Source organism: Oryzias latipes, chromosome 10 (assembly GCF_002234675.1).
Source record: "Oryzias latipes chromosome 10, ASM223467v1".
In the NCBI taxonomy this organism is placed as follows: domain Eukaryota; kingdom Metazoa; phylum Chordata; class Actinopteri; order Beloniformes; family Adrianichthyidae; genus Oryzias; species Oryzias latipes.
This window is the reverse complement of record NC_019868.2, coordinates 9,283,544-9,302,440: the sequence shown is the minus strand read 5'-3', so window position 1 is coordinate 9,302,440 and position 18,897 is coordinate 9,283,544. Positions and strand designations below refer to the sequence as shown.

Sequence of the window (18,897 nt, the reverse complement as noted above, 5' to 3'; positions counted from 1 at the left end):
TCTTTATTCAGTTTGTTCTGAAACAGGAGTAGAACATAAAATGTTGTTTGAAAAAGACCCTATTTGTGATGTAGAAAATACACAAGCTCCCTGCTCTTCTTTATTCTGATGCATCAACTTGCAGACAAATAGATCCATGTACGTCTTTGTTTTCCTCGTCTGAGCTCGAATCTGGATCAAAACTGGACTGCTGGACAGCTCCAATGTTGCTCACCATTATTGTTGCAGCAGTAATGTTAGGTTGGGGTTGTGACGGGCTGTAAGCTAGCATAAGAGAGTGTAAACAAATGGATGATGGGAAGAAGGGGTGGACTGGTTTGCTCTTTGCCAGCAGTCCCGCCCACAACTCAGAGTTAAATTTCAAAAGAACTCCTGCTACTCTACAGAAACTATGTCCTAGAAAATGACACAGGTTTTATGATTTTGCCAACATTTTGCATAATCATAAGTAAAAGACCACTGGGATTTTTTTACAGATATAGATCAGAAGTTGATCAGAGTGCAACTTTAAGTGTTTCAAAACCTGTTCTTTTTTTTCACGTTTTATGTCAGCAAGGTAATCGAAAGAAAGTACTTTAAGATCAGGCAGTTCAGATATAAAGAAATGATGTATGAACTCTCCACTGCTGTAGTTCTCCTTCACATATGAGAGTTCATCATTTCTGATTATTAAGATTGATTGGATTTCACTCGGGAATTATTCATGTCGTGGAGAGAATATGAATTAAGGCCAAACTGTAAAGTTGCGTTCTGGTAAAAGAGAAGGGGGAATGATCATATTTCCTGTTTTTTTGTTTTTTTTTTGTTTCCCTTCAGGATGCAACAGTGTGAGGCCACAGCAGAAACGGAGAGGCGCCTGCCGACGCTAGGTGTCACCCTTGTGACTTTGAAATCGGCCTCCCCCCCACACACACACACAACTCCTTCCCTTCTATTCCTTTCCCCCGATGGAGTATGGAGGCTTAGCCGGTGAGAGTCGGGCTGACTGGCTGCTGGTGGTGGTGATGGGGGAGTCTGAGCATATGAAGAAGACAGAAAAAAGAGGGTGGGGACATCTTGAAGCAGCTCTCCCTTATCTGAATAAGCGAACTGAGATTTCAGCCATGGGGGTGGGGGGGGGGGGGCAGTCTGCGAGCGCACTGAGGAGCTTCATATTCGGGGGGCCATACTTTTCCGCGGCGAGGGTCGGTTTGAACTAATGTCGCTTTGAATTACATGGAGACAAGAGAGCAGAGATAAAAGCATTATTGATGTGTTGTTCCTTTTGTTGTGATGATGGGGGGGTCAGATCCCATGTCATGATTAACCCTATTACCAAAAGATTTTATTCAGTGACACAAAGTTGTGTTATCTTTCATAGGATACAAACTAATTGCCTCTTTAATTAAAGCTGTATCTGTCTGTAAGTGATGTGTTCATCTAAAAAGTTTGGATAGAATTAATTCCCCTTAAATTAGTTGCAAAGGGAAATAAAAAACATCCTGTCTTGGATTAACATGTCTTCACATTGCTCCATCCCAACCATCCTCACACCTGCAGTGTTGGTTTCTGTGTTGAATAGAAGCTGATGTTCAAGAAGCCCTTAAACGCGTCAGTGGAACTTCCGGTTGATTTGAGTCGGAGCGCATCTGGATCACCGGGTTAACATTTGGTTAAATGCGGAACGCTAGGCAGAAAACGCAAGAGAGCTGCAAAGTATGTCTGGAAAAAGAACATTTCTTATTAAAAAAAAAGTTGCTCCAATGAAATCTGTGCGCAAAGAACACCCACCTACTCTCTATTTTTTGGAGCACCCAAGACCCTCGTTTTTGTTTTGTTTTTTGGAGCGACTGTCTACAGCACAGATGCTGCGCGTTGACTCTTGTCTGCAAGAGAACAGGTAGTTGGCCGGGTTTCATTGCTGTACTTTGCCCCACCCACCAGCAGCTCCAGCCCCCCTGTGTAACCCCTGATTGGCTGGAAGGATTGCGGGTCCTGAGACTGAGCGCTCAGCTCTGAGCTGCGCGCCTGCCAGTGTGCACCAGCGGAGCGAGAGGAGCGCTTGTTGGAGTCAACTAGACAACCTACTGGCAAGGAATGGACATTTCTTTTTCTGCATCTGCCCGGCTGGATATAAGGTGGTGCGCTTGAGTTTGCTGCAGATCATCATGAAATGCGCTTTAAACGCACAGTAGGCTCCGGCACCGCTTCATCATCTCCTTTTGGCTCCATGTTCACACACAGGATATTTTTGTTTTCTTTTTTTAAAGTGTTTTTTGTTTTCTTACTGAACATAGGGATACAGAATCTTTTTTTTTTTCAAGTGAGACACTGAGGATTTAATTAGTACGTAAAGCTTGAAGACCTCCTATGGGGACGAAATCTGCTGGAAATAAAAAGGTGTCCGGGACTTAAGAGATGTGATGAGACATTCCTGCTTCTGCATTCTTCCCAAAAGAAAAATAAAACATTCGGACTTTGGCTGCAGAGGTTTTCTGCTTTTTCTTCAGCAGATGTCCAATGTTTTCTTTAAAAGAAAAAGACATGCTCAGCTTCTTTACTGAGAAGGAAATATAGCCCCAGCTTGTAGATGAATCACTCAGAACAAGATGTGCATCCAAACTGCGAGTTAAACACTGAATGATCACCAGGGAGGAGAATTTAACGGGAACTTTCACTTCTAATCCTGCGCGGAAGGTTCACATTTTTGGTGGACTTGCTCAGAGGAATTCTCATCTCCCACTCCACGCACTTCCAGCTCCTTCCCTCCCCTCAGCTGCAACTTGAAAATGCACAGTTCATCAAACGAGTCAAGTGTAAGTCCAGTTTGCTGCTTGTTAGGAGCTGAGCGGATTTACTCGGTCAAATACTCTACTGTGAGAGGATTCAGCATGTTTTTGTGAAGCTGTCGACCTCAATGTTGCGCCCGCTGCAGTAGACAGGAAAAAGGATGGCAGAAGAGTGAAATAAGCTAAATCACTTGTTCAAATCAAAGCTTCCCGACCATGATATGATCTACACGCAGAAGAGGTATCCGTCATCTACACAAATTTTTTGTTTTCCTGGATGTTGTATTAAGATGACTGGCGTGCGTAATTTTGCCAGATTTCTCTGACGCGCATCCGTTTGCGTAATTTTTAAGACTTTTATTAGGCAGAGAAATAACTCAACAGGTAACAATGCAGGGCAAGGAGATGGAATTAATACAAATAACTACTGTATTCCTCCTGTCTTGGGTCGTAACCGAGGCTGTAATTAACCTAAAATACGGAATAAATGAGGAGATGAAGCCCGGGTCCGTGATTGGAAACGTGACAAAGGACGCGCTCAAGCAAGGCTTTCAGATTGCACCGCAGCCCCCCTATTTAAGGGTGATTTCTAATTCGGAACCACGATGGGTGGAACTGAGTCCTGCTGGTATCCTTACAACCCAGATGAAAATAGATCGGGATGTAGTTTGCCGACAAAACCCAAAGTGCATTATTTCCCTAGAAGTGATGTCAAACTCGATGGAGATCTGTGTGATCAAAGTCGAAATCGAGGATTTGAATGACAACGCGCCCAAGTTCCCAACGAGCCACATTGACATTGAAATCTCCGAGAATGCCTCCCCTGGTACCAGGTTTCCCCTAGAGGGGGCAAGCGATCCTGACTCGGGGATCTTTGGAGTGCAGTCATATTCAATCACTCCAAACGAGCTTTTCGGTTTAGAAATTAAAACCAGGGGTGATGGGTCAAAAATTGCTGAGCTTGTTGTGCAAAAATCTTTAGACAGAGAGACCCAGTCTCATTACACGTATGAGATCAGCGCAGAGGACGGAGGAGACCCTCCGAAGATAGGCGCGGTTCAGTTAAATATCAAGGTGATTGACTCTAATGACAACAATCCTGTTTTTGACGAGTCCGTTTATACCGTTAATGTGATGGAGAATTCTCCCATCAATACTTTAGTCATAGACCTAAACGCAACAGATCCTGACGAGGGAACCAATGGAGAGGTTGTATACTCCTTCAACAGCTACGTCACCGAGAAAACGAGGGAGGCTTTCAAAATTGACCCCAGAACCGGGATCATCACAGTCAACGGCGTTTTGGATTATGAAACCTCACAAATTTATGAGATTGACGTCCAAGCCAAAGATTTAGGTCCCAACTCCATCCCAGCCCACTGCAAAGTCACAGTGAATGTGATGGATACGAACGATAATCCACCTGTCATCAGTCTGCTCTCACTCAACACAGAGATGGTGGAAGTCAGCGAGAACGCACAGCGTGGATATGTCATCGCGCTCGTGAGGGTGTCAGATAAGGATTCTGGCGCAAACGGGAAAGTGCAGTGCAGGCTGCAGGGCAATGTTCCGTTCAGACTGCAAGAATATGAGAGCTTCTCCACCATACTTGTTGATGGGAAGCTGGACAGAGAGCAGAAAGACACGTTTAACCTGACCATCCAGGCGGAGGACAGTGGCACTCCTCCTTTACGCGCCACCAAATCTCTGGTTGTCAAAGTCACGGATGAAAATGACAACCCGCCCCATTTTCTGAAGCCCCACTATCAGGAGATGGTGATGGAGAACAACCTGCCTGGTTCGTGTCTGCTCGCTGTGTCAGCAGAAGACCCGGATCTGGGCATGAACGGCACTGTTTCCTACTCCATAGTCCCCGGTGAGATTAAGCACATGGATGTAAACACATATGTCAGCATCAACCCATCAGGCCGCATTTACTCCATGAGATCCTTCGACCACGAGTACACTAGAACTTTTGATTTTAAAGTTTTGGCACGAGACAACGGCAACCCCTCCCTATCCAGTAACGCCACCGTGCGCATTGTCGTGCTCGACGTGAACGACAATACCCCCGTGATGACAAACCCGCCGCTGGTTAACGGGACAGCGGAGGTCTCCATCCCGAGAAACGCGGGGGTGGGTTACATGGTGACCCAGGTCAAAGCAGATGACTATGATGAGGGGGAGAATGGGCGCCTGACGTACACCATCTCGGAGGGGGACAGGGCTTTCTTTGAGATCGACCAGGTGAACGGAGAGGTGCGCTCCACCCGGATGTTTGGAGAAAACGCCAAATCCTCATACGAGATCACGGTGGTGGCGAGGGATCACGGCAAGCCCTCCCTGTCCGCCTCGGCCTACATCATGGTGTACCTCTCTCCAGACCTGAACGCGCAGGAGCCTATCGGATCTGTCAACCTTTCCCTCATCTTCATCATCGCGCTGGGCTCCATCGCAGCCATCCTCTTCATCACCATGATTTTTGTGGCAGTCAAGTGCAAGAGGGACAACAAGGAGATCCGGACATACAACTGCAGGTACTGACACACTCCCCGCGCGCGCGTGCGCATGCACGCATAAATGTGTGTGCGTGTGTGTGTGTGTGTGTGTTTGCTCCATGAACTGCTTCTATCATTCAGCATGTAAGAGAGGAACTGCAGATCCTTCTTTTTCCTTTGAGGTAGACTTAAATGAACCCGGCTGCTTTAAATCAGCTGCTGAGGCCCACGCTCCAGCACTAGGGGGGGGCCTGATTGATGGATTTAATCCTTCCATTGTGACGAATTGACTCATAAACGCGACGGTTCAACTGTCATGTTCAATTTGCAGTTGTGTTGCCGGACAATTAACGCCCCCCCCCCCCCCCCCCCCCCCCCCCCCCCCCGCGCGCCCCTTGACTGAATGGCAGTCTCAGACATTTATTGTTTTACGGTTGATTGGCTGTTATCATCCTTAATCTGCTGGGATGATGGACATTCCTCCTATATTTGTCGTTTTAGGTGCATCAGAATCATAGATTTTCATCCACAAAGTGAAAGCCAGATTTGTTGTGGTTTTTTGTCAAGGAGCAGATTCTTTTTTCTGATTTGGCATGAATGGTGATTCTCTTTTTACTCATCAGCATCACTTCTAGCTTTCACCCCCCGCATGTGCCACATTTCCACTGTACATTTACATATAGATTGGATTTGAGAATTTAACCTGAAGCTACAATCATATTTTTCTCTTGACTTAATTTTGTTGATTTGAGGTCATTTTGGCAGCAGTAGTGATCATACAAAAATAGGAAAACTGTCGATATTTTCTCCATATTTATTTATTGCCATTCAAATGTGTAAGATTCATTTGCAGTTGTCACATTTACCATTGATTCATAACATTTCAAGGCCTCAGTAGTTAAATTACTGACCTGTGAAGCCATTATGTCTTTTTGAAAAAGTTCTTTGGCGCGTTTCATTTGAAAATATGAGTTTCTGATCAAAGCGATTTTTTTATCCTCTGTTTTTCTTGTCAGTCAAACGTTCAGTGCAGAGAAGTAGTGACAGACAACAGTAAATTCGGAGCTGCTCCCAGTTCTTTGCTCTCCTTGTGTGAGCCTGTCTCACTGCAGGGAGCTTTAATTAGTTCGGATGTGCTCGGTTTTTCTGTCGCCACCTCGAGTACCAGGAGCAGTTATCTCCAATTTATTGCTTGTCCTCTGTCAGTCTGTCTTACTCTGAAGTCCCCCCCATCCCAGACTTCTACACCAGCTCAGGGTTGAGCATTAAAATGCTGAATAAAAAGGAGATCAAGTATTTCCTTCTTTCTTGCAGCTGCCCGGTTTCTTTCCCCTGAATCCAGGGAAGGAAAATGTAGCAGCTCTAAAGATGCAACCTCTAAGAAAAGTGATAAATGGAGATTTCAGGTGCGACAGAGGATTTTCGCAGCTTTTTAGTGAAGAACTTGTGTTGCAAGTTCATTTTCTCCTTATGAAAGAAATAAAAAAAACACTTTTTTTTCTGCAATGAAGGCTAAATTTGGCCCCTTCTTGAGTTCTAGTTAATATAGAGATACAACGGACACATGCAAACACTCAAGTGATATGAAATCTGTCTAGTGAGGTTTGTAGAGATCAATAGAATGCTTAGCATCCACTCTCCTGCAAAAAGCATGCAAAGCTGTGCAACGACTGCACATTTACCCCAATCTGAGGCTCCTTTGATAAAGCATGGCTGTGCTGCTCATTTGCTCATATTACAGTCAAAATACTCACTTTAAGTTTGCAGAAGTCACTGAGAGCAGCTAAACTGATCTGAATCTGCAGTTCTCCTTTATTACTGGACTGTATGGGCTTGCTTGCAACTTAAAGGAAAACAGTGAATTAGTCTTGGGTGATTGTTTTGAACATGACACAGGTAGTGTTGTTGAGTTGCAGCTCTTTTGCTTCGCCTCTGTGGTTTTGGCATGTTTGAATATCGTCAGCCTGTTTGTGACATGTCAATTGTTCAGCACGCAAATGCAACCGAGCCGGGGCTGACCAGCTCCATGGCGAGCCGGGTGTGGGAAGTCACCAAGGTGTGGCGTTCTCTCCCTGGCAGCTATGGTTGGAGAGCACCCCATCTGGCATGATGGTTGAGCTTTTTTGACCGTGTGGGCAGGGGAGGGCAAGGCAGAGCACTGCTTTATTGAGTCTGTTCAGTTTCTTCTACTTGCGCAGGGTGGCAGAGTACTCATACGGTAACCAGAAGAAGTCCAGCAAGAAGAAGAAGCTGAGCAAGAACGACATCCGGCTGGTGCCACGAGACGTCGAGGAGACGGACAAGATGAACGTGGTGAGTTGCTCGTCTCTCACCTCCCCGCTCAACTACTTCGACTACCACCAGCAGAGCCTGCCGCTGGGCTGCAGGCGCTCCGAGAGCACCTTCCTCAACGTGGAGAACCAGAACTCACGCAATGCAGCTCCCAACCATGGCTATCAGCACCCGTTCACAGGGCAGAGTCACCAGCAGCCAGACCTCATCATCAACGGCATGCCACTGCCTGAGGTGAGATACAATCCAGTGTGCTCCGTGCTTCATCCAAATGCCGGGCTGCCTTGGCTGTCAGGAGGAAAGGAAAAAGTGGGGAGATTGATTTATAAATTGATTTCCATAATTTAATGCAGCGTAGCCACAAAGACACACTTACCTCTGTGGATTTACTCCCCCATTAATGACCATTGTTCGGGTTCTTTGATCCAGCTAAATCTTATCAAAGTAGAGTGGAGGAGCTCTTTTCAGCACATCTCAGGGCCTACTGGTATGTAGCATTCCACTGCACCAAAGTACATTGTGTCAGGGAAATTTCACTCTGTTGTTGATGGAAAAGCTGAGCTATTTGAAATGGCAGAGGAGTGCCAGTCGAGTGGAATCCTTCAAGGCATTTCAAGGTGTCCAGACTCTGAAGCTGACCTGTGATGAGAGAGCTTTGCCAAGCAGAATTTGGAGGCCTGACAGAGTGGATTATTTAGCCCCTCTCACTGCACTCGCTTCCCTTTTTTCTTTGTTGTGTGTGTTTGTGTGTGTGTGTGTGCACTGCAAAATGAACAGGAGCTTGTGCACCTGCCAGATGTATTGACTCGGCTAATCAGCTGCACCACACATCATTGCAGGCGCTAACAGAAAGAATAATCATTGCTTAAATCTGTATGTCGTCCATTTGGCTGCAGCGCTGCTGCGTGGCCACTCTGCTCAGCCAGCTGCTGAGTTATCCTGACATGCCATGCGTGGCTCCAGTGGAGCCATGAGGGTTTGACTTGAAGGACTATTTGAGCTGACAGGTGTATGCCCACCTGCTGATCTTTAGTTTATAGATTTTTTTTTTGCGCATGAACCCTTCTTTTGGATTCACCCTTCTTTTGGATTCTTCTGAAAACCCCTCTCTTTTTTGTTCACGACCCACTTCCCTCATGGGAGAAAGGGACATTTATGTTTGCGTGTGACACAGACAGAGAGAGATGGCGGGAGTTGTGTGTATTTGCGTGAGAATGTGTGTGGCGCTCGCTCGTAAAAGCAGCAAAATAAAGCAGAGGTCCAAACACTCTCTTGTAATTGATGAGTCCCATGTCTGCTTGACATTCAGAGAGGACAAGATGGGGGTGCAGGCTCTGGGGAGGGGTTGAAGGTCTTGAAACGCAAAACGCAAGATGGGTATTGATATATTGACTGGATGATTCAGAGAGAGCCGGGCACAACTGGATACTGAGGGGTCAATGAGACCCACTTACAGGCATGCTGATTTACCGGACCCATCCTCGCTGCTTGATGAAAGAGTGTATGAGGAAAAAAAACACCAGTGGAAAGAAAGGGAAATGCCTTGTGGTGGTACGCTCTCAGATGTGGGAGGTTCAGCAGGAACACGCAGTGACCCATGTGCTGGGATTACTGCTATAGGTGGTGCTTTGCAGGTCACTACCACTCTCTCAGTCACAGAGAATTGCAGATATGAAAAAAAAAAGTAAAAAAAAAAGAAGAAAATCTCTTGAGCAGGGGCAAAGCTACTGGGGGTCTAGGGGGGGCAGCTACCCCCTTAACAAAACGCCAATATTGAGTCAATATTAGAATAGTTATTGACAACAATTAAGAAATAATAACTACAAGCTTCCTTAAGCACTGCAAAAATAACAAAAGCAGTATTTTTGTAAATAAAACGTTGAACCTCTCAAATCTTTGGCTTTGCCCCTTTGATCCTTTCCGTAATGACCTTCTTCTCCACTGATCTCATTTGCCAGCCTTCCAAAGTATTCGCCCCCACCATATAGAATGTTCCAGCTCCGCCACTGCTCCTGAAGCATCTGTGTCTGAAGCATCCAATAAAAGTGCCTTAGCTGCTGGATTAGGACAGCCTTTATTTGTTTCAGCTAATGAAAAAGAGGCAGATTGATTTTGAGGAATCACTATGCAACTATAGAGTTGATGGAGCGTTGTGAGGGCAGATAAGGAGGTTGAATCTGGAATCTCGGTGCCAGGTGTCTGAGCCCTGACCGCATTTCCTTATTTCTTTTTTTTTTTTCTTGGAGGCAGTAGATTGGCTTGATAGATGCCAGAGCTGCTTAGCATGCAACCTCCACCTCTCTTCTTCTTGCATTTGATGGTGACAAACATCTCTTTGACCCGCTCTTTGCTCTTCTTCGCTGGACTGATAAACCTAACGAGCGCACGCGTGTGTGTGTGTGTGTTTTTGTGTGTGTGTGAGCTACAACTGGCAGTTCACGGAAAAACCACAGCAGGAACGTATCTGGTCCTCCAGCAGAGCGACCCAGCACAACAGTTGTCTTTGTTTTTCTTTCCCTCCCATTGTGACATTTGCGAGAGACAGAAGCTATCCAGTGCATACAGATGTTGTTCCTAAATAAAAAATGTGTTTGCTTTAATTATAATTCCATTTATAGCGCAAACAAACCATGGTGTAACGACTGATAATTGCTTGGTTACAATGAGCAAGCATGGGCTTGAAACCACTTGACTCCACAAGTCCTCACACCCGAATCCCATTGACTGTTAGAACACACGAGTGGCTGCACTGTTGTGATTACTGAGGCTGCTCTGTTTCCTCAAAAGTTATTTTCATCCTGAGGACAATCTCATAACTATCCATTATTCATTTATCCTCAGCAGAGTGGCCGTTTGCTGTTTTCCACCACTGAGTTCCCTGTGAGTTTGCTAAAACGCCGCCTTTAAAAAAGTTCATCACGCCGCCGTCTGATTTGATTTGCTACTATCATGAAGGAGGATATGAGTTCGTGTTTATTTGTACTTTACCTCTTTGATCAATGAGCGTCTACTGTTGTCGGTTTCTGTTCAGCAGTGAGCATCCTGCTTATGTCAGAGCGTTGAGCGTCTCCTGCAGATAAAACACGCACGCAAACGCAGCAGACTCGACCGAGATAACGGTGACAGGTCTCCCCAAAGGCCTCATGCTTACAGTTGCATTGTGTATTTTGGATCATCCCTGGTGTGAATGTGCGTAAGAATATAACTCCTCGAACATCGCTATCTGTTGTTTTGAAAGGGTGTTTGTTAGGCCTGTCTGTGGTCACACTAATACAAATCCCTACAGGAGAATGGAGCTGTCTTCCATGGTTTAATTGGTGAGGTAGATAATTATACAGTAAGGGTGTAGCCTTTGGCTGGAGTGCATTTCTGGATTTTCAAATTGTGCCTCTCAGACCTGTGCCGTGTAATGAGAACAGCAGAAAAATGAGTTATCTCACTTTATTGATCCGCTTTAAGATGTGACATTATGAAAAAAGGAGGCCGAACTTAGCGTGTCCCACAGGCTAAAGCTATTTGATAACTGCAGCATTCATCGTCCAGATGCTCAATATGCTCCCAGTTTCTGTGTCTTGGTGTTACATAAGCCCTAATGATGCTGGAGCGCATTCTCCGCCGCAGTGACGGCTCCAAATCCTGACAAACAAATAAAGATAGAAGGAAAATGTCCATCTCGTCAAGCCAATCAAAGAGAACTGAATATGAAAAACGAAAACATAAAAAAGTGACAGAAGATCTCTGTGAAACGGCCGAGCTGTTTTTCTCTGCTGGTTCGGAAGTCTTTTTTGATGCTGATGTAGGAAAAAGCAACGGGGAGTGGTTCCAGTGAGGCTGCACATTCCTTTCTATCACTTCACATCAGGACAATACGCATGCGAGCATTCAAACGTGTCATATTGAGCATGCAAAATAGATGTCATGCTGTCACTGCATCTTACACGTCTGCTGAAAATGCCAATCTTCCCCCTTAGACACGAGGAGACACTGTTTCTTTTTTTACTGTCACATTTAATTGAAATATGCGCTGGGACACAACCACTTACATCATTATGAGCGAGCATTTCAAGATAGAGAAGCATAATCGAACCCGTTTAGTAATCAAACATTGGTGGGACCTTTGATGCAGTGATGCTGGCACTGGGTTTGAGATGCTGCATGCATCCTGCTGAAATGTCCGCTTTTTTATTTTTGCCGTTAATAAAGATGTCAGTTTGAATCACTGTTACGGTCTTGGTATAAAAAAGTTAGCATTTTTCTCTTATTTCAGCAGCTATTCCCAGTCTCTATAAATAATGAATTAGCATTCTAAAGAAGTCAAAAGGACAGGCCAGAAAATTAGAAATTACATTTCTACAGATTGCATCTGGAAACATCAGCGTCATTTGTTTGTTGCCCTGGACAACCAACAAATAAAACTAACTGACAGCAAGCTGAGGACGTCGCTGCTGGCGAAAAGTGTAACTGAGAGTCAGCAACGATAGCAGTTAGGCACAAATAAAACGCAAATCCTCTTCCTTTTTCTTGAATCAGCACCAATGTTGTGGCTGGATGCACACGTTTTGGCAACTGGAGAAATTCTTTACAAAAATATGAATATAAATGTGTTTTATTCAGTTTTGTATCAGCTTGGATGTAAGGAAAATCAATGACTTGGACATTTTAGAAAGTCCACTGAGTCATCATTTGCTACAGTGTACAAGAAGATCAATGTAGGAGAATTAAAAAAACAGTTTTTTGGCATGAAGTGAAGTTAAAAGTATTCATTTTTAATAAATTCATCTTGAAAAACAAAAAAAAATGTAACTGCAAATGGTCATTAAAGTGACAAACAAACAAACAAACAATAAATAAACAAATGCTTAAGGAAGAGAACAGTTTAAGATTTCATTGAAATGTATGTCCTCACCCCCTAACATTTTGTAAAAATAATCTTAGTTGGAAGAAAATATTGACAACATTTATATTGCACAAGAAGACATGAGTGCTTAATCTTGTAAAGTCAGTGTTTTTTTTTATTTTTTATTTTCTAATTTATTCTTCGAAAACATGGGAAGGTGTTTGCTGGAAATCTTTTCTGGAGCACTTCAAAGAGAACCACTTCGTCTCTAAAAGCTTCAGATGTGCACTGATTGAGTGGCAGATGAACCTTTTAATTATTTAGAGACGTTATTTGTGAGGCAAAGGTTTCCGAATCGCTGCGCTTTTCAAGTGTCAGACGGGGAAATAAAGCTGTGTCTGTCAAAAGAAAATTAACCGCGTGACAATGATAAACCCCTTAGTTGGCTCAACCAATCAGCTTCAACACGCGACGCTGGTGTGGCTGTGAGTGATGGACTGACATAACTCAACAAGATGGTTTTCGGCTCCTGCTCATCCAGGTGCTGGTTTAACACTCTGATTTGTTTGGCCTTGACCCTAATCTGCAACGCCCCATCACTGCATGTCATTCTTGATGTTGCAGGGGGAGAACAAAGTGACATGAAGCCCCCACATCCGCTGGGGCGCCACCTTCTCATTAGGATCGCAGCACCCAGCCAAAAACACTTAACGGACAAAACGCACAAGTGACAGCGTCTGACATGCACATCTCACTGTGTGCGTCTCTAACCACATTTGACTTGTACGCGTTGTAAGACTGGGAGTATTGTGGTAGGAAATTGGCAAATCAGGGGGAGTAATGGTTGAAGATTTGGAGAGGGGGGGTGGGGTGGGGGGGGGTAAGATTTCTTTACAGAGTGTCAGTACTTTTAGTCAAGCTGTGTGGCTTCTGCCTGAAACATATTTTTCTTTGTTGGCTTTCTACAAATCAAGCTCACCTCGAAGGGAAACAGCTGTCTCGCAATTAAATTGCTTTTGGAAGATGCTCAAATCCACAAAAAAATAAATCAGATTATTTTCATGTACTTTAACAGATCCATATATATTCATATATATTGATATAAAGTTATGGCTTGCAAATATGCCTTGTTTGTGGCTTTCCACGACCATTCCATGTATGTCTAATGGACTTTTCACGTATGAATTTATCAATGTTTAATTTTTAAATTGTGTATATGGCGCACAGGTATCACATTAAAATTACATAATTGACTCACAAATTTTGGCTTTTATGTTGGTTTTTACATGTTTGTTGTGTGGTTTATTCATACTTCTGTGGTTTTAACGTAGTTCATTTGTGATACATCTGTGAAAAATTGATGTAAAGACCACAACTTTTCTATGACCAGTTTTCCTCTGTGCAAAATGTTTTAATCATTTTCCAATAACTAATTTAAAACGTTTGCTGTTTTATTGCTAGCTGCCCTCTTAATAGTTGCTAGAGGGGTTCAAAAAGCTACGCAAATATTGCTAGGAAACGTCCAATAACACTTTAAAGATTTTAAAATGACAAGAAAGCACAGATAAAAAAAGAAAACTTCAAAACAAAATGAAACTGAAGTAAAAAGTTTTTAGAAAACCACTATAAAACTCTAATGAGAACTTTCCTCGATGATGAAGGTCTCACGATGTTGAACACAGTTTAGAAATGGCTGTAATGGCTTCGGCCTGACAGAATCATGGGTCCACCAGTAAATGAGAAAAGGCTAAATGGACTGAAGAAAATGGACACAGTGATGATGCTTATCACTGGATGAGGGAACATCATTACGTACCTTGTTAAACCGTGGAAGTACTACATGACCATAATCAGCCATTTAAATTAGATTTCCTTCCACTTCTTTCTCTCTTAATCAAACTCTTTGACACAAATATGTCACTCTGATAAAAATGATGATTTTGGCATTTTTAACATGTTCTTATGGCAACGTTTTGATGAAAGAGGAAAAATATTTAGAAATTTAGGCTTAGAATTGCATTTCTGAGTTTCTTCATTCAAATCGTGCTGAATCAGGAACAGATAAAAAAATCCACCTGAAAAAGAGTTTATTTGTGATAATACGCTGAATGGGCCACACCCTACATTTCTCCATTCTGATGCATCAACTTGGCACTTGGCTCAAAACTGTACGGTTGCATAGGTCCAATGTTACTCGCCATCTTTGTTGCGTCACTAATGTTAGGGTGGGGGTTGAGGGGCTGTAAGGTACAGCGTGTAAGCAAGGGCATGTGGGGTCGGAGCTGCTAGAAATACAACTCAGAGGTGAATTTCTAATGAACTACTGCCCTTTTCACAAAGTTTGTCCTGGAAAACAAGAGTTTGTTTTTTAGGGGGCTAAAATGGCATAAATATAGTCGAAATACCACTTGGAACGCTTTTACAATAGATCAAAAGATGATTGGAGTATGACCTTAAAGGTTTCTTTCAGGAATAAGTGCTAACACAAACGTTCTCTTCAAACATTTTGCTAAAAAGTTTCTTTAACATTGAAAAGGAGGTGGAAAATAAGGGTAGACAATATAAAAATTGCAACCTTGGAAAAATGAAAACCAAGAAAAAAGCATCCTTCATTAATGCAGGTCCCCCCCCCCCCCCCCCCCCCGCATGTGCTGGAAATGTCTGTATTTACAATAATGCAGAAAAGAAAAGGTCAGCTTGCACATTTCAAAACTCAAACCCGGGACTTGTTATGACCGCGAGTGAAATCTATTTGCAGTGGAGGCTCACAGTGCTTGTATCTGTGGTACAGTCAGCGGATGTCAAGAGGAATGTTCCCTCCTGTCTTCCAGTGGCTTTGTAAAATTACAAAAGGAGCATTTGTATAATTTCCACTGACATGCAGTAAAAGAAAACATAGCTGCCTTTCCTGTATGTTTGTCCCTTTTTGTGGATAATTGTAAGAAAGGGAATTACCTCCTTTTTTTGGGGAGGACTATTTTTTTCCTTGTGTGCATCTATGCCCCCCCCCCCCCCCCCCCCCAACACACACATGCAAGAAGAACAAACAAAATGAGAGAAAAGTAATTACAATTTTCTTTTGATGACAACAATGTGCACCGAAAACTAATTTCATCCAAATGTGCAGAGAGAAAAGGTATTAATTAGAATCTGTGGATATCAGGCCTATAATTATGTTTCTCTGTCCTGCCATAGCTGCACATGGGGTTGCCAAATTTCATACCACATTGTAGCCGAGGGAGCTCTCTGCAAAAGCAATGGGGGAGGGAGTCTCGGAGAGCTAACAATCCTTGTTGTTAACAGAAACTTTTTTTAAGCAGCTTGCTCTGACACGGGGGAGCCGTGACCTTTCAAAGTGTCTTGCCTTTTGCTTAAAACTAAGAGGGAGCAGGAGCATGTTAGTTAGCATTTCCCCCATCAGAATAAATGTCAACTTCTGCATGTGTAAGTATGGAAAACAAGGGAGGGGCACCAGTTTGCTTTAGGATTGAGGAATCCTGGGTTCAGAATCCTACTGTGCTCCATGCTTTCAGGCTGGCTATGCTTAGATCTGTAAATTTGGGCGGCACCTGTTTATAATGTTGAGTTAAATTTAATCCGTCCGGAAAACAAAAGAATCCTCTGTTTGTTCCGTGTCTACCTTTTTCTAAAGAGAGCGCTGCAGACAAAAGAGAGCAAACGTCATTGTGTGAATAGCCCAAATACTGCATTATACCTTTGTTTTCTTCACTCTAGCAGCAGGGTAGTCTCCCCGCTTCTCCTCACCTTTCATTCCAGCTTTCATACAGTGCTTTTGTTTCCAGACATAAACCTGGATTTGCATTAGGAAGTGCATGTCTGCTCTGTTTGATGAGCACGGCGGGCAGGCCGGCAGCGATATCTGCCGCCTCAGCCGCATGCAGCACTATAGCTAGTGGAGCAGCAGGGCAGCATAATTGTGCATTGTTCATCCACAGAACAGAGGCAAGCATGTAATGAGCTGTAGCATTTTCACCCAGCCAGCCTAATGGGCTATGACTGAGTGGAGGCCTCTCCGAGCCCCCCCTTCCTGTTCACTGTGCCCCTGTGTGGCCAGTGTCTTGGGCCTGAGCCTTTCCTTTCTACTTTTATCCCATTCTTCTCTGCCCCATCAGCATCAGCCATTCCTTCACCCCTGTTATTGGCCCCCTTTATCTCCTCTCCCGTCCCCATTGTCCCCCTGTCTGAGGAGACGGTGGGACCCCTTAATGGCTTCAGTGTGTGGCTCCTTTTGGCATTCATGATGTCCGTAAACCTCTGAGCAGTAAGTCTGATTCGGCCTGACAGGAATCAGAATAGCTCATTGATGGGACCCCGGCTGCTCTGTGATTGCGTTTAAAACCCTGAAAACACTGAATACAAATAAAAGTTCAGGGGAGAAATTTGCTGATGTTCATTGTGGGGGATTTGTTGTTGGAACCTAGCTCATTTTTCTATCAAGGGCTATTTTGCATTTTGATTATGTAGTTTTCCTGGGAACAATTCAGGAGGGCTGTATTTTTTTCTCAGGTTTGTTTCCCGGGATTACGGCTTTTCACAGAGGACGCAAGCATGTTATTTACACTCATCTCTAGTTTTCAGAGAGGTGGGAAAGCATTTCTTTGCTTCTGTAATACCAGGTCAAGATAGAAAGACAAGAACGCGTGCTGGAGAATAGATTACATGTACTCTGGATTGGGCTTGGAATCTAAAAACACTATAAGAGATAGGATTTATTATTGCTCTGCCAGCGGATTGATAAAGACTTCACCCGTATCACGGCGCCCCCTTGAAAGATCAGAAAACAACAGAGGTTGTCTGTCTGCGGTGCACAAAAAGATATCAGTCCTTGACTTGCACCTCACGTCTGTGTCTTGACATACCGAATCACGGGGATCCATGTTAATGAATGAAAAGTGCTCGGCCTCTGAGCAGCACATTCCCCAGCATCCTCTGCAGTGCGAGATTAGCTGTTCCCCGCACAGGTTTGTAGGCGAGCGGGGACGGCATTGTGTCTGTGCTTGTTAAAGTGAAGATTTCTTGTAATCTTTGTGCTTTAATAACATAGATTGACTTCTCCTTTGGGGAGCAAAGCAGAAAGGTCACCAAGGAGCTGAGCTCATAATGCTTTTATCTCGTTCAGGGACTGTTACATCACTACGAGCTGTAATGTATCAGCATGTGTACGGTAATACACGCGTTTATTGCACATGCTTGCACACAAAAGGGATGGTTTTAGCTTATTAGTTTACATTTTCTCTTGTCTATTTAAAAATTGTAGAAAAAAAGGGAGATTTTGGAGTTTGTACTCATCAACACATGCAAAAGTGTTTTCGTCATTCCTTACCATAAAATTTAAGTCGGTAAAGTCACTAGCACGGATACAAGAGCGGGACTTTATAATTAAACCACTTTCCCCCCAAAAAATACCTCAAATTCCCTCATTTCATTATTTTCTAAATGCCTTCATTTACCATCCATTTTCTAATCCCGCTGCACACCTTACATCCCTCACAGCAGGGTTGCTGGAGCCTGTCCTGTCTACTGTTGAGTAAAGGCGAGGTATACCCTGCACAGGTTGCAAGTCTGACACTGAGCACTGACACATTCATTTCTCCAGAAAATAACCCGATTTTCTTTTTCTTTGTTTAGTGTAAGTCTTGAACCAAACTTTTTTTATGTGTGTAAATGTTAAGTGTGCAGGAGGACCGCAGACAAAGCAGTAATAATGTAAGGGGGTAGGGGGTTGCATGGGAGTCACATTCTGACTTTTCATTTGTTCCCTACCCAGTAATGATTATTTTAGTCTCTAAGCCCCAGATTTGGCCTTGTTTTGCTGCAGGAAGCAGCATCAACAGGGACAGAGCAGCCTTGCTCTGGCTGAGAAGCTTGTCTGCCTCTAAGCTGGTTGGCAGCGCACCGCAGGTACACAACATGGAAGACAGTTTGAGTGTAATCACAGGAGGTCAGCTGGAAAGTGAAAGGGGAGAGAATGATGGAATATGTGTAGGTGTTGCTCGGGTTTAGCTGTGGGCTCCTTTGAGCAATCGTGTGGTGGCTGGATTTGAAAACGTTCTAATTATAGACCTTTAGCGTTCGCCTTGTTTGTAGTGCTGGTAACAAGCCAGTTGTCAGCTTCCATGAGCAACTGCAGAAAACGGACTTTTGGTTTAATTTGGAGGGCTAGCTATAATCCAGACTAAATCCCTTAAAGTTGAAGCCTCCCTCCTCCTCCCCCAGCTGTTGGATTATGGGAGTGTATTTAAAAGGATAAGGGCCTTCTTATAACTGCTTCCCTCAACACTTGCTTGGGACTTCAGAGATGTGGGGGCAGGACGGTCCGTCACCATCACCCAGTGTGAACAGCTATGAGTCACGGAGATTAGGCATTTGACGACTGTAGATCAGTGATAATCAGAGTTTACGGTTTTTGAACCCGGCAGTCACAAAGACATATGGATCCTTGCATTTGCCTCAGCCCCCACCCGGTGAATGCCGTCAGCAG

At 43.9% G+C, this 18,897-nt stretch overlaps 1 protein-coding gene across 7 annotated transcripts in view; it reads left to right on the top strand.

Annotated features, from left to right (window-relative positions):
* The first annotated feature begins 1,989 nt into the window (after positions 1–1,989).
* Positions 1,990–18,897, top strand: part of pcdh19 (protocadherin 19) — a 60,463-nt gene continuing 43,555 nt past the window's right edge. For 2 of the 7 annotated variants that reach the window (XM_020706431.2, XM_020706430.2), the window contains exons 1-2: positions 1,990–5,305; positions 7,447–7,579. In XM_020706431.2, coding sequence (XP_020562090.1) covers positions 3,159–5,305; positions 7,447–7,579 — 2,280 coding nt within the window. In that variant the 5' untranslated portion in view covers positions 1,990–3,158. Of the gene's footprint in view, positions 5,306–7,446; positions 7,793–18,897 lie in introns of all 7 variants that reach the window. The other 5 variants (XM_011479902.3, XM_011479901.3, XM_020706432.2 and 2 more) reach the window with 4 other exon arrangements.